At 52.8% G+C, this 16,079-nt stretch overlaps 1 protein-coding gene across 2 annotated transcripts in view; it reads right to left on the bottom strand.

Moving 5' to 3' along the window:
* Nucleotides 1-16,079, bottom strand: part of TNS3 (tensin 3) — a 262,359-nt gene that overhangs the window by 194,899 nt on the left and 51,381 nt on the right. For both annotated transcript variants that reach the window (XM_069461530.1, XM_069461526.1), the window contains exon 3: nt 2,580-2,617. Coding sequence is in view for 1 of the 2 variants with exons in the window: in XM_069461526.1 (XP_069317627.1) it covers nt 2,580-2,617 (38 nt within the window). In the remaining variant the exon portion in view is untranslated. The remainder of the gene's footprint in view (nt 1-2,579; nt 2,618-16,079) is intronic.

The following is a 16,079-nucleotide window of genomic DNA, read 5'->3' as shown; positions in this document are numbered from 1 at the left end:
AGGCAGCCTGCGACGGGGGCACTATGGCCACAGATGAGTGGCCATGGCCTTTAGCCACTGCACGCCGGCCACAGGCTCTGGGGAGCACACAGAGCCCCGGCCTCCACGACTCCTTCAGGCCTGCGGACACAGGCGCAAGTGCTCCCAAGGGGACAGATGGGGACGCTGACGAGAAGGTTTATGTGGCACATGCCCTCACCCTGTCACGGGTCTGCCGGGAGACCAAAGCGTCGCAGTCGCCCAAGAATCTGGGTGTGCACTGCGTAGGGAGCCCTCCTGATAACACCCGCACACACAGTCATCAAAAATCCAAACCCTGCGTGCGGTAACGCGGGAACAGCCACAGCCACATTTCAGTTCCCTGAAGACCAAGCTGCTCCCCCAGCCACACACCCCGCGGGAGCTGCTGAGGATTTATGGCCCTCATATCGCCAACAACGCTGGCATTATAGTTTTGGAATGAGAAGGTGCTTTGTTACTGCCGGCGGCATTCTCGCCTACCGTTCAAAGCTGTATTATCAAAAAAAAAAAAAAAAAATGAATAGGGATACATTTCCCCCCCACACTGTGATCTGATAGGAGTACAAGCTTATCCGTCCCTCAGCAAACTGGCAATCGCTGCAGTTACAAATTCCATATTCAGTGAGAGTTAAGGCCTGTGGAATATTCTTTGAACTAAAGAACTCAATCCCCTACGTAGCCCGCGAGGGGCTCCGCTGAAGAAATGGAAGGAACAACAGCGGCTCATCTCCGCAGCTGCAGCTCGGAGGTGGCCAGGCCCAGCAAGCCGGTTGGGACAAGCAGCTCACCCCCTCCTCCCACCCTGCAGGGGCCACCGCCACGGAGACCCTCAGGGGTGAGAGGCACGCCTCAGTCCTCCTGGGGAGGGAGAACCTCTCCAAGTCTGAAAAACTCCCCCAAGGTGGAATCTTCCCCACTCACCACCGCGCTTGAAAGCACCGCTCCCACTAGGTCCCTTAGACCAGAGGTGCATGGCACCCCTGAGAGAGCAGCTGTCTGTGGGTAGAACAACCTAAAGTAAAGCGAGGTCGGAAATTAGCCACGCCTAGGAGTGCATGGGCAAGAAACCCGGCCTCAGCTGGAAAAAGGGGAAGCTTTCTCTAGGCAGGCTGGAGAGAGCAGGAACCTCCGAGCAGCCCCCTTGAGGTTGTGGAGGGCACCCACGTGGCTTCTGGGAAGAGGCAGGCCGAGGAGGGGAGCAGGGAGGGCGGAGGAGCCTGTGCCAGCCTCTCTGCTCCTGCACCTGCTCAGCAGTCTCCATAGCGAAGAATGTAAAAAGAAAAGCCATTTAATCTCTTGGGAAAAGAAATAGGGCTGGACTAGCCCAGTTCTTCCAAACTTCTGTATGTGTGCCCCCGCACGTATGTATATGTGTATGTGAGCATGTGTCTGTGCATATGTGTGTTTGTGTGTGCACATGTGTGTGTGCACATGTTGTGTGCCTATGGTGGGGAGGGTGGAGAAAACCAGCCCCCAGTGCCCACATGGAAAACACACCCACAGGCAGCGAGTTCATAATAACATGAAGTCCGTTTCCATCACAGCCTTCCGCTCAGAGCCCAAGGACAGGCTGGGAATTCTCAGCAGCAGCTGACCCATGAGGTCTGCAAAGCAGCAAAATCCCAATACAACTCCATCTCCCTGGACCTGTGGCCACAGGCAGCCCGCCTACCAGGACGCCTGGCCGGCCCCACAGGCCTGACAGTCGATGGGGTGACACGCTGAGGCCCCACTGCAGACCAAAACCATGCCTACAAAATCTGGAGGTGCAGACACCATACCTAGGAAATCTGGGGGTACAGATGCCATACCTAGGATATCTGGGGGTGCAGATGCCATACCTAAGATATCTGGGGATACAGATGCCAGATCTAGAAACTCCGGGGATGCAGACACCGTGACAGGGCAGAAACCCACGTCCTCCTTCCTTGGGGTGTCTGCCACTTGCCACCCACCACTTCCAGGCCACCTCACTTCCCCACTGATCAGCGCCCTAATCCCAGTGGGGCAAAGCCAGGTGTCCAGCACTCCGGGGGCCGTTGGGCAATCCAACCTCTCCAGGGACGCAGAGGCTCAGCATAACTGCCCCTACCCCCGGGTGCCCAGAATTCCAGGACAGCTGAAAACTCCAACCCATCTCTGCACAAGCATCTTCAAAGTGAAGTCAGAAAAGTCCTCCAGGCCAGGCAATGCCCAGGACCCCCTCTGCCCACCCCACCTGCCCCGAGCAGCAGCGTGCCAGTGCCATGGGACACCAGGGACTGACTGTCACAGAGAAGGAGCTAGTGACACAGCCAGGAGAAAATCACTGAATTCTTATCTGAAATCAAATTCTGTAGAATTATTTTCTATAATTAAAACCACAGATTTCAAAGCTCTTTGGTTTGTTCTCGAGATGAAAAGGATACACCCCGTCGAAAAGTATCTACCAGCCGTTTCTTTCCTTCAGTGTTTCCTTTCTGTGGCCACCATCCAAAGAGGCCCCCTCCCGCGCCTATCATTCAGCGAAGGCCAACTCAGCTATAAAAAGTCCCACGGGAAAGCAACGGCATGCTTACCTTGGCTTCACATTTCTTGTGGCAGGAATACTTGCAGGCTGGAAAAAAAGAGAAAGAATGTGTGTGTCAAGCAGTCTCTGCAGCAAGACCGAACATCTCCAAACTCTCTCCGTCCTTGGCAAAGTGACAAAGTCCAGCTCGAAGAGCCCACGGGCGGCCTCTCCCTGACGTGAGGGAGGCTTTCGCTCGTGCCACAGGCAGCATTTGGGCAGCAGGCAGTGGGGACACGGTGAGCAGGAGCTGGGTCACAACCGCTCTCCGTTAGCAACAGCAAACAGGGCTCAGGTGGAGACGTCTCGGGAGCAGCGTTATGGGCCAAATTAGAGTGCTGGACAAGAAAGGCAGGGAATTGGAGCAGTTCAAAGCACTCATGTGTGCCTAGAAATTATAGCTGATCCCTGAAAAAAGAGAAATTTTTAAAATGCCCCTTAAGAATCAGGACTGAAAACAATAGATAAGACTAGAGCCTTTAAATTAATGAGAAAGTCATGTGTTAGATCTCTGCACTGCTTCCACTTCCGGGCAACCTAAGAACCGACTGTCAGAATAAATTCACGTCTAAATTCCTACAGGAGAATCCTTCAACAGGGGCATTGTGTGCACTGAGCGCGTCCTGTGTCAGTTCGGGGCCTGACAATGCGGATGGGGAGCTGGAACCAATGCGGATTTCACAGGCCTCCCGCCCCGCGGCTGCAGCTGTGATGCTGAGGCACGAAACCACCCCCCACCGCCACCGCTGCCACCACCGCCGCCACCACGGCCCCAGGCGTGCTGCAAGAGTCCCTGCAGGACAGGAGACACTCTGCAATGAAGCCACGGCACCAAATAATCTCAGCACAGTCTCCCACGTGAGCTCTGGCAAGTTCCCTCATCTCCCCACGTTGGCCGGCCCACGAGAGCAGCTGCGGGGGAGGGAAAGAGACCAAGGCTGGGGGCCGTGGCTGGGGCTTCGTGTCTGGGGCTTCGTGTCTGGGCTCTGCCCCTCTAGCTGGGCTGCCCCAGGCAGGGCCCCAGGACTCTGGGCCTCTGTTTCCTCCCACAGAGCTATTATGGGAGAAATGGGGTCCCGCAAGGGACCCTGCTTTGAAACTACAGAGCAATGTCCACGTGCAGAACTGTGTGGGACCACAGAGAACATGGCTCGAAGGCCAGGGCAACGGGTCCCAGGTCACAGCTCTGTGACTCAAAGCCCTGTGAGCTTAACGAACTTCTCACTCCCTATCTTCCGCACTGCTTTCTGTGAACTACCAAAATCGTTAAGGTTCGTGTAGGGCTGAATGAGGATGAGACAGATAAGGTCATTTGTCCAGTGCCTGGCAGTTACCTGACTCCGGTATTTACAGTGAGGTTGTCACCTTTTACAGTGAGATCTACTGTTTGAATTGTCTTTCTATGCCTCTGAGGTTTGCAAGATTATTTGCAAAGACAAATATTTATTCTATTATACATCATCTAATGAGCGCAACACACAAAGGTGATCAGTGATTTTAGAATCAAGATAGATTTGCCATTGGAAAAAAAGGGGTTTCCACACAAGATTAAAGTCCCAGACAGACACCAGCCCGGGGCAGAGGCCAGCGGGAAAGGCTGAGATAAGGAGAGGGCGGTTGGGAGGCCTTTGCCCCTGGGTGAGTGAGAGCCCACAGGGAGAATTCTCCCGTCCCCACCACGCTCAGCAGCATGTGACTGGACCACAACATCACTCGGCGCCCAGCCCTGGCGACGGCCTAAGTGAGCCTCACCTCCTGGCCCCCACGCCCATGTGCAGTCCCCTCCCACGGCGAATCAGCTGGTCTGTGTGACAACGCTGCATGGCAGAGGGGATGGCATGTGATTTGTGTGGCTAACCTGGTATCACGGCTTCTGCCCTAGTCACCTGGATCAGAGAGCCAGACATCATGTTGGGAGGACACTCAAGCAGCCCTGTGGAGGCCTCTCGTCAACAGCCAGCCCCAGCCTGCCAGCCACTGGTGTGTGCCACCTTGGCAGTGGGCCACCAGCCTCTGCCGAGCCTTCACTGCCCAGCCACCAAAGTCCCAAATTCCTGATCCATAGAAATGGTGAAAAATAACAGATGTTGTGCCTTAGCACTAACTTTTGGGGTCATTTGTCATGCAGCAGAAGATATTAATACGACGTGCCAATTCAGCCCAAAAGAGGACAGTGGTGAGTGGAGGGTGGCACTGGTGTGACACATCCATGGCAGACGGCCTCCTCAGCCACAAGAGAGCCATTGGCCATGGTAGGGCAAAATCGTGAAATTCAATAATCATAGTGAAATCATATAAATTGCCCAGGTGCTGAGGCTGTGATCCTAAGAGGTGGAGCCATTGTTTCTGCTATGTAGGCAGATGACCCTAAAAGTTTTACGGATGTTTGGACTAAAACTTTACACCTGAATGCCAGCAACACGGGCTGTCCTCAGGGTGGCAAGTCAGGTGTCAAGCCCCTGCAGCCAGCTCTGGTCAGCACCGTGCCAGGCCCTGGGCACGATACTTTCCCGTGTGGTTCCACACTCGCTCCTCCCAAGTAGCCCCTCAGGGAGAAACTGGGGGAGTGACTCGGCCAAGGCAGCCGCAATGGCCCGTGCAGTGGGATTCCAGCCCGTCCCTGTCTGGGGTCCAGCTTTGCATCCAGAAGTACGCTCACTGCCCACTGGACAGTGTCCAGGCCCAGTTTCAAATCCAGCCACCCACAGGAGAAAGCCCCCACCTCCCCTTCCCCCCACGCCATAGCATTCCACTCTGCCCTGCGCCCACCTCCTGGGCCCTGCTTAGCTGCCTCCGTGCCTGGAGGTCTCCACACCCTACTGTGCCATTGACCCCATCACTTGTTATCGCAGGGCAATCTCCACGTGTCCTTCTCTCCCGAGTGGCTGCCAGCTCTGCGAGGGACAATATCTGTGCTGTGCATCACGAGGTCCTCACAATAGCAACACTAGCAGCAAAAACAGGGAGCTGACGTACGCAGCGCCTAAAAGCTTTAATTGCACAGGTGTTACCAAATTCTCACCGCATCTAGGAGGAGCTACTCATCCTCGCCTGTTTTACCAATGGAGGCTGGGCTTGTGGGTGAGACCTGAGGACTCATCCACTAGACAATGTGCACGGACCCTGACCTGCTGCAGGTCTGCTTTCAGAAGCCCACTCCCAGCAGGGCTACACACAGCAGGGTCCTCGTTACCTGGGCACTACCAGGGGACTCTGGGCTGTGAAGACGCTGGCGAGAAGGGAAGCTCCCAAAGAACAGCAGGACTTCCCACCCAAACGCATCCCCAAAGCGCTCAGGCCCCGCGAGACAAAACGCACATGCTCACTGTGACTCCCCGCAGCTCTGACTCACCTCCTTCACGGAGGCCGCGACGGGCAGCTTGCCGTACTTTGTTTTAAGATCTGGACTTTAGCCAATGCTGGGCAACTTTCAGTTGTATTTATGGTCCTGTACTACCCAACATAGAAAAGAATGTTTACCTAAGCTATAAAAAGAAAAAATTAAATATCTACAAATAAAATAATAGGTAGCTATTGAAAAATCATGATCTGTAAAACTGTAATATGTAAAAATGCTTATACTAGGCAAGGCCAAAAGATATAAAGTGCCAAGTACAGTACGAAACACACTTTGTGACAGACCCTGCGTGGGCTCATCACAGGACAGAACATGCGTGAGAGAGAAACTCCGTCACAACTCAGACAGAAGTGAGGGCCACACAGCAGAACTGGAAAAATGGGTTACTCCATGAAAAACATAATTATAATAACACAAATAACATGAACTCCAGATGCATCCACCATGGAATTGGATTGGAATTGGAAAAGCAAAAATGAGTATTAGGATAAAATATCACAGGACATCTTTGTGACCTTGGAGAAGAGCAGACATTCTGAAATAAGGAACAAGAACATAAACTCAACGAAAATATGGGTATATCTGAGCAAACCAAACTTCAAAACTTTTGCATGACAAACATACCACAAACAAAATTAGACAAGCAATTGACTAGAATGTTTGCAACGTAGAAAAGTAGAGAAACAAGAAATGGACATTGTTGGAGGTCAAAAATGAGCAAAAATTCTGCCTAATGGATAAAAAAGATTTGGTATTCATAATGTAATGAATTCTTAGAAATCAAGGGGGAAAATCATCTAATTTTTAAGTGAGCAAAGGATTTTAAAGGCTAGTTTGCTAAATAAACAGAAACGTTGCAGACAGCTTTCCTATATCTTTTTAGATATTCAATCTCACCCAATCACCAGATGAAAAAAAATACAATAAAAAGGAGATGCCACTTTTCATCCATTACCTTACGAAAAGAAAAAGCCACAGAATCTCATGAGAAAGAGGCAATGACCTTCAATGCTGCAGACTCCACCAAGAGCACTTCCAGGGAGGAACCCGCCCCTTCTCCAGCCCAGCTTAACCCCCGCATCTGAGCGGGTGTGTGGTGAGCCGCTACTCATGGCTTTTCCTGGACTTGAAGGCTCGCAGATTCCATCTGCCTGAGCACTCGCTCCACAGCTGAGGGTCTGCAAACCACACATCAGCTCGCTTGTCAAATGGAGGTTTCCAAAGTCATGTTTATGAATCCTGGCTCCCTCTGCAGCAGCTACAGTCCAGCCGTCTGGCTCGCAAATGCCCAACATTTTTATATGTTGTCTTGGAACTGCTGTTCTTCAAAATGTCTCCAGGAGCCTTGGGAATCCAGGCCACTGTCTTACAGAGATGTCAGAACCTTTTATATAACACTCTACACATATTGACCAAGTCATAAACGAGCCCCTTTGAAAAGTCACCCTCTGCTTCTCCGCACGCCCACCCTCAAGTGCACCAGCCTCTCTGTGTCCCAGGAATGGGCTCCGTGAGGCAGGAGGAGAGAGAGGGATGCCCACAGCACAGGGCCGCCATACAAGGCCTGCTCAACACCCACAGTCGCTGTTGGCCACGCTGTCCCGATGTTGGCTTGTAGTCTGAATCGCTACCATGTCCTAGAGTCCTAATACAGCACCTGGCACAAAGCAAGCCCCCAACAACACAAACCTACCAACCTGCCCTTCCATCTCCAAACCTTGATCTATCATCACTTAGCAAATTGTTACTGCAATGGACTCCAAGACAGGACACACCACTCTCGTCTTTCTCTCCTAGCAGGTGCTTAATAATCCCGGGTTAACTGAGTGGAATAATTCATTACCAAGTCTTTCCTATAAAACTCCCTCCATCCCATTTTCCCTCTGGTCTCGTTTCTTGCTTCCTTTCTCAACTTTCATTTCCCCTGGGCTTTCCTACAGTTGTCTTTCTCATGCAGCGTTTCTTTATTCTGCACTATTCCATTCCATTCCGTGCTCTCTCCTACTGCAACACTGATCCAGGCAACCTCCTCTCCCTCGGGAGCACGCCTGCTTGGTCTGACGCTGGATCTTCTCTGGATCCACCTTCTTCTAGGGACCAAATTCCTCAGAACTTCAACTCTCGAGGTTCACTCTACTAACACCAGAACTCCAAGATTCACTGGCCCATGTGCCTTCCTCTGCCCTATCTGAAATACTCCCAACTTCAGTTCATAAAACGGTATCAGCGGCGACTGGATCATATTAAACCACCCAAGAAAACTCAATGACATGTAGTGAGACAGGCCACCTCAGAGTCCTAACTGATGGCACAGGCATGCCAGCGAGGTTTTGAGCAGGTAAGAGAAGCCACAAGCAGACACTTACCCCCAGCGCTCACTGCTGCGTCCACCTTTTCTTTCCCTTTCTTAAAGTTCCACAAGGACAGATAAAGGAGCCTTTGCATGTTAACATAGTTTATAAAACCCATGAAATGTTTTCTTCTAACTTAGCTACACAGGAAATTTGCATTGAAACAAGAGGGTAATTTATGAAAATAGGGGACCTGAAGGTTAAGAATGAACCAGAAAAGGAACAATAAAAATATTGGCCTATGTCACAGAATATACCCCTAACCCTTCTCTACCATCTCCATCATTATCTCCATCACCATCTCCATGATGGCCACCATCACCATCGCCATGGCTGCCACCATCACCATCGCCATGGCTACCATCATCAACACCACCACCATCGTCACCATCATTATCGCCACCAATCACACCATCACCATCATCAACACCATCACCATCGTCACCATCATTATCACCACCAATCACACCATCACCATCATCATGTTCACCGTCATCACCATCATCACCACCGTCATCGTCACTATCACACTAGCATCATCATCACTGTCCTCACTATCACCATCATTATCATCACTGTCACCATCACCACCATGGCCGTGATCACCATCACCATCAACTAAACCATCGTTGTTGCCATCATCACCACCAATTACACCATCACCATCACTATCACACTGTCATCACCATCATCATCACCAGTGTGACCACTGTCATCACTATCACCATCAATGACACACCGTCACCATTATCACCATTACTAATAACAATAACAGCACCATCACCATCACTGACACTACCGAATGCTTCAGTGAGCTAGTCAGTGTGCTTCGTGTTCCACACGTATTTACTCTGCTCCTCCTCACAATGACTCTCAGAGGAAATTCAAGCGGAGAGAGGCAGAGCGGGAACCCCAGCAGACCATCTCCACAGTCCACGCTCCCCCATGCTCTGCTGCTTCTTCAGAAATGAGCCAAAGAACACTTCTACCGAAACATCACATCACTTTTATGCACGATGACTTGCATAGTCTATTGAAGGGCATACCTTGCTGTCTCTAGGTAGCGTGTACACACAGGGATCAACATGAAAATGTATATGACATATATGCAAATTGTAAGTAGAGAACACTATGAAACTGTCTGTTTTTTTCATGATCTTTATATAGTGTATTGAGAAAAAGAGAAGATGCTGGAGATTAACTCAACCTTTAAGCAAACCGTAAAGATCACAACGCTGAGGAACAGAAGCAGGATTCAACAGTCCAGGGCCACAGCTGCTTGCAGAGGAGCCAATTCCTGACTGTGCCAGGCTCCCTGTGTCCATAGCCACAGTGACCGCCAGTACCCCAACTCCAACTCAGGGAGCAGCGTCCCCACATCCTGCCTCGTCTACACCCACAGTGAACGCCAGTACCCCAACTCCAACTCAGGGAGCAGCGGCCCCACATCCTGCCTCGTCTACACCCACAGTGAACGCCAGTACCCCAATTCCAACTCAGGGAGCAGCGTCCCCACATCCTGTCTTATCTACACCCACAGTGAACGCCAGTACCCCAACTCCAACTCAGGGAGCAGCGACCCCACATCCTGCCTCGTCTACACCCACAGTGAACGCCAGTACCCCAACTCCAACTCAGGGAGCAGCGGCCCCACATCCTGCCTCGTCTACACCCACAGTGAACGCCAGTACCCCAATTCCAACTCAGGGAGCAGCACCCTGCATCCTGCCCCATCTACAACCACGGGACTTTGCCTGGTGCCCGGCTCCAACTCAGGGAGCAGAGTCACACACAGCGACGTCTACACGTAGGCCAGCACAGATGGGGAGAGGCCAGGCCAATCCACTCAGAGCATGCTGACAAGAACAACAGCTAAAATGATTTCCTATGATGACACACACACACGGAGCACATATTAAAAATCTGGCTCAAATGTTTTATCCCAGTTTAGACTGGTACGTTTACCTAGGCCTTTTTCCCTTCACAATACCACAGGGCGTGCCAGTTCTGTGGTCCCGTGGAGCCTGGCCAGCATTCTCCAAAGATGAGAAGGCCGAATCTTACAACACAAGCCCTGCTGTGCTGTCTTCCTGGATGGTCTCACAAGCCCCTCTTCAAGTCACACTCACCTTACCAGGGCCATAGGCCAGCAGTGCCCTGCAGCCCCACAGTCGACCAAGGAAACCTAGGGAACAGGTGTCACTACAGATCTTCGCCCGTTAACCTGTCCACAGGACAAGAGTGTTCTCCTTCAGGTAAACCTCGTCGGGGGAAGGTAAGGGGAAGTGGCTCACCTGCAGTGGACCTTCACCCTCTCCAACGAGCCAGCTGTTTAAAGGTGCAAAGCTAACCAGTAGTTCAAATGCACCACACCAAACGTTTTCTACCTTTCATTCCCTCATGAACTCCACAGGTATTCAGGAACACCTATAACTGAAACAGTCCTTAATTCCATAAACATGTCCTAGGCACCTACGACAGGGAAAGAACTGATCTGGACGTGGATACGTCTGAGAACAAGGAAAACATCCCTGGGCCGGGCGCGGTGGCTCACGCCTGTAATCCTAGCACTCTGGGAGGCCGAGGTGGGCGGATCGTTTGAGCTCACGAGTTCGAGACCAGCCTGAGCAAGAGCGAGACCCCATCTCTACTAAAAATAGAAAGAAATTATATGGACAGCTAAAAATATATATAGAAAAAATTAGCCGGGCATGGTGGCACAGGCCTGTAGTCCCAGCTACTCGGGAGGCTGAGACAGGAGGATCGCTTGAGCTCAGGAGTTTGAGGTTGCTGTGAGCTAGGCTAACGCCACGGCACTCACTCTAGCCTGGGCAACAGAGTGAGACTCTATCTCAAAAAAAAAAAAAAAAAAAAAAAAAAAAAAAAGGAAAACATCCCTGAATGTCCTCTGCAGTGAGAGGGAAGGGAAGTCAGGAAGTGTAGAGAGTCAGGATGTCTTGAGCTGCAGGAGGACGGGGCCAGGGAGGCAGAGCGGGAGCCCAGAGTGGAGGGAGAGGTCCAGACTCACATTCTCTACCGGGGGTCAGGAAAGGGCTGAAGGGACAAGAAGGAAAATGGCAGCAACCAGGTGAGAAGGTGACCTGGAGCCAGATCATGCAGCTTCGGGTAGACCAGCTGTGCATGAGCTGTCAAGGGCAATAACCAAAATCGATCAATCAATAACCAATCAACCAATATGGACACTACTCATAAACTCCTGCACTGGCAAAGGCTTTGTGGCAGGTCAATTCAAGGTTGTGCAGACGCCCGACTCCTGGCTGTGCCCAGCCTGAGCCACTGTGTCACTGACTGCATGACGCACCTCCGAGGAGAGAAGCTAAGTCCCAAAACCATGCTCTGTCAAACATGTGCTCGGGGATAAGGGCTGAAGCTCAGGATGCTCCTGTTGCAGTCAAACCACCCCCAGCCCTGTGTGTGCCCCCACCCGGCACAGACAGCAGGGGATGGTCACCCTCCCCACCCTCCTCAGCCCCCATCAGATGACATGGGGCAGCCGGGTCCAAGCCGTTATCTATCTGCTGTGCTCACTCTCATCACAGATCATCAGCTCGCACCGGATCTGCCCGAGAATGCTGAGCCACACTTCAAGACACTCCCCAGAACACTCGACGTTTTTATCCCTAGAAATTCCATCTTAGCCTTCTTTCTGATTCTTCCCACTTACGGACTTTCTTTTCTCAGAAAATAATCATTAACCCCTTCAGGGGTTCTCAGAGCGTCAGCGTGGTTCTCAGACTTCCACATGGCTGAGACCCTCACATCGACCCCTCCCCGCGCTTCAGTCACTGTCTTCATGCTGTGGATGAGGAAACTGAGGCACAGCATGGCCTGCAGTGGAGCTGAGATCTGAACTCAAATCTGTCTGGTCACGAAGACCACAGGCTTAACCTTCGAGCTGCTCAGAAATAAATACATAAATAAATCAAGGTGACTCCAATCTTCACGAACAGGTCACTGGATCAGCTGTAGCACTGAATGATGTTTTTATGGCACTACGGAGTGGACAAAATACTTCGACATCCCTTGACTCACATCCTCCTCCTACCTGCTGTGAGCAGGGCCAGCCTCACCTCCCACTTCCCACTTCCTGGTCTGCAGAACGAAGCCCAGATGGCCTGGCCCGCTGGGGCCCACCTGCTGCTTCCCCCAGGCAGCCACTCCCATCCCCAACTTCAACCTGCTCCCTGCTCAAAACACCCCCATCCCACGACACGTGGTGCAAAGGAGAGTTTTTTGCATCTACATCAGGTGTCCGAAGGTGTAACATTATAAAACACTGCAGAATGAAAGGTCAGAAAGGAGACAGTACCAGTCCCTCACAAAAATCTAAAGTCTAATTCACTAAACCCTGTTAGAACTTGTCTATTTCAAGCCCCCCACACCTCTGTGTATGTGAGCAGACCTCCAGACATCCGTGCTCAGTGATGGGACCACCCATGGCCACGTAAACACCAGACAATCAGGGAGGGGCCAAGGGCACCCTCCCGAGGGCCCCAGTCCCCCACCCACGTGGCTGTGACTGTCCAGGACCTCTCTGTCCTCACTGGCCCAGCAGCCTGGTGCTGGGTGCCCCACGCTGGCCACAGGGAGACAACAGGAAGTGGGGTGAGGATGATGGGGAAGCCTGCCCGTCTACTCTCAGCCTGGTGAGTCCCACGGAGACCGGGCCTCGATCCCATCTTCCAGAACAGGGCTCCTCGACTTCCTCGGCAGCACCCAGGCCAGCGGATGCCCACGCTGCCGGTCCCCACGTGCACCCGGTGAAGCAGAGCACTGCCCCTTCCTGGGCTGCCACTTGGTCTGTTCCCAAGGCAGTGGCCCAGGCAGACCACGAACACCCAGAGAGCAACATGACATCCACCTAAATAAAACTATGCAAAACAACAGTCCCACAATTTAAAAAAATTCCAATCGCAGTTACTGCAAAACAAACACTTGGGTTTATCATCTTGGCTCCCCTACTCAGTGAGTTTTAAAAACCAAATTCTGCCAGTAAAATCAACTGCACAACCCAGACGTCCAAGGCATGTGGAAACCTCAACCCTGACAACCCAGACCTTTGAGAAACGTCTGGGAGGGATCCAGGCCTTCTTTCCAGCCACAGGTCAGAAAACAGGAAGGATTTCAGTCAAAATCCACGACTGAGGTCTGTGCGGAGGCGGCTGAGGAGGGTGGCGTTGTGGTACAGGGGAGCAGGATTCAGAGAACGGGAGGCTGCTTTCCATCAAATAACCGCCATCGGCCAGAAAATATGCACATGGAATTTGGCCTGGGTGCTCCTCCCTCTTCTTGAGCTTCTGGAAGATTCTGTCACACTGTCCCTCTCGGGACGGGGCAGATCTGACAGGAGGGCTGAGCTTGGTGCCCAGCGGGAGTCAGGGTGGGGGACTTATCACCTGGGAAGGTGTTTGGATGTAACACCTGGAGCCACTTCGCAGGGATTTACCAGAGAAGAACAGGTGGACGAGCCAGGCATTCATCTGCGCAATCGCGTGTGGATTTTCACGCAACTTGCAGCCCCAGGCACCTCCTGGGCTCGGGGCCCTTTGCTGAACCTGGGTTACCCAAGAGACCAGAGGGCAGCGAAGGAGCCATCAGAGCCGTCAGCCCAGGGGAGCAGACAGACCCGTGAACAAATAACCAAACAGCGAGTTCCTGACAATGTCCATGCCCCCGTCCCCCCAACCTCCCCAGAATTAACAGTCCCCCACTGTGCTCACATGGCACCTGCACACACCTCTGCCCCGGATTCTTCACGTGGATCCTGCTCCCACTTACTGCTCCTGCCTGCCAGACCCTGTGCTGTCAGACAAGCAAGCGCTATGCGTGAGGACAGGGGCATCTGCCTGTGCCAGGGGCACCGGGCCCACAAGGCAGAGCCTGCCCCTCAGGCCTCCTGGGTTCCGGCTAGGGGCAAGACCTCTGTCCCTCCAGCTAACGTCCAGACAGCTAGCTCCTGGCTGGCTGCTGACAGTTCTGGAGGGAAAAGGACAGTGCGGGGAAACATGCTGGGGCCGGGAGGCACCTTCCTGAGGACCTGGTGCTAGAGCTGAAACCCACAGGGCGAGGGGAGCTGGCCGGGGAGGCGCAGCCTAGCACACGGGGGAGAGTGTGGGGCTGGCCGCTCACAGTGCCTGGGGGAGTCAGGGTAGACCGCACGGGAGGGCCAGCCTCAGAAGGGCCACCGTGAAGGACACAGGTGCGGATTCCTCCTGCTGGCTGGCTCGGTTTCCCAGAGCTGCTCTCCCAGCACACACAGGAGAGGAGAGAGTGTGCAAACGGGAGTGTGGACCCATGGGCATCCCAGCCTGGGCGGGCAAAGGCTCCAGTCCAGGGAAGCCGGGTTAGGAAGGAGAAATGGGAAGCCCCAGGTCGGGCAATGGCGGTGGGGGCCCAGTCTGCAGGGAGGCGGCCAGCAAGTGCAGAGCAGCAGGCAGGGCTGGGGCCGAGCTTGGCTGGGAGCTGTCCCGGTCACACTGTCTCTGTTAGGAGCAGCAGATCTGGGTCCCAGGTATCAACAGGTTGGGATACCTGCCCCCTCTGAGGCAGAGGTGGCGGTGCCGGATCCCCCAGATTCCTTGGAGGAAAGCAGGAACTTAGCTTTGCCGCTTGCACTAAGTCAGAAAACTAAAGCCTCTGTGCCTCAACACCCTTTGAAAGTCCAGTGGCTCCTGCAGTACGATGCTCCCTTCCCTGTCCTGTCCTCCTGACGCATTTCAGACCTGCCCGCCTCTGAGCCACAAGCCTCTGCACAGGAAGTCAGTTCCACCCGCACCCTCTAGGCCTGGCCGGCCAGCCTCATCGCCTCCTGGAACTTCCCGTCCCCAGAGCTCTGATGATGGGGGCTTATGTCAGCCCACTCCACCCGCGCCATGATGTCTCCTGTCACAGGTGGCATCGTCCTTGGCAGACCACCGCACCTCTCAGAGGCAGGCTCAGGACCACCCGGAACACCTGCACAGGCTCTAGCACATACACTGACATAATTAAAGAGATAATGAAAAAGATCATGTCTCAGAGACTCTTGGAACACAGACTCCTGAACATTTAAAAAAAAAAAACAGTAGTTATTATTTATTATCATAATTACTACTCGCTGACACAGATGGATGGGCCTCGGGCCGTCCTGCTGGGCCCTGCATCTTCCTTAACAACGAGACGACACGCAGCAAGACAAGCCTGTTGAGCACCGTGTCCAGAGAGAACACTGTTCCCTCCTCACTTTCAAGAAGAAAAGCAGCTCCCATAAACACACTCGCGCTCTCTGCCTCTCTCCATGTCTCTCTCTTTTTTTTCTTTTTTGAGACAGAGTCTCGCTCTGTTGCCTGGGCTAGAGTGCAGTGAAACAATCATAGCTCACAGCAACCTCAAACTCCCAGGCTCAAGTGATCCTCCTGCCTCACCCTCCTGAGTTAGCTGGGACTACAGGCACACACCACCACACCCAGCTAATTTTTTCTATTTTTAGTAGAGACGGGGTCTCACTCTTGCTCAGGCTGGTCTTGAACCCCTGAGCTCAAGGGATCCGCCCGCCTCGGTCCCCCAGAATGCTGGGATTACAGGCGTGAGTCACCTCGCCCCGCCCCATCTCTCTTAAGATAAGATAATGGGCCTCGTACAGCAGCTGAACTCTACCAAGTGCCCTGCACAGCAGGGATGCTCTCATACGTGCCCTCACAACAGCGAGTATCTGTGTGCTCAAGCAAAAGCATCCAAGCAACACGCATGTACACACACATGCATTCACACAATCACATGCACTCCCGTGCACGAACACAAT

The sequence above is a fragment of the Eulemur rufifrons genome, chromosome 29 (assembly GCF_041146395.1).
Source record: "Eulemur rufifrons isolate Redbay chromosome 29, OSU_ERuf_1, whole genome shotgun sequence".
NCBI lineage: Eukaryota > Metazoa > Chordata > Mammalia > Primates > Lemuridae > Eulemur > Eulemur rufifrons.
This window is presented reverse-complemented; position numbering and strand designations above follow the sequence as displayed.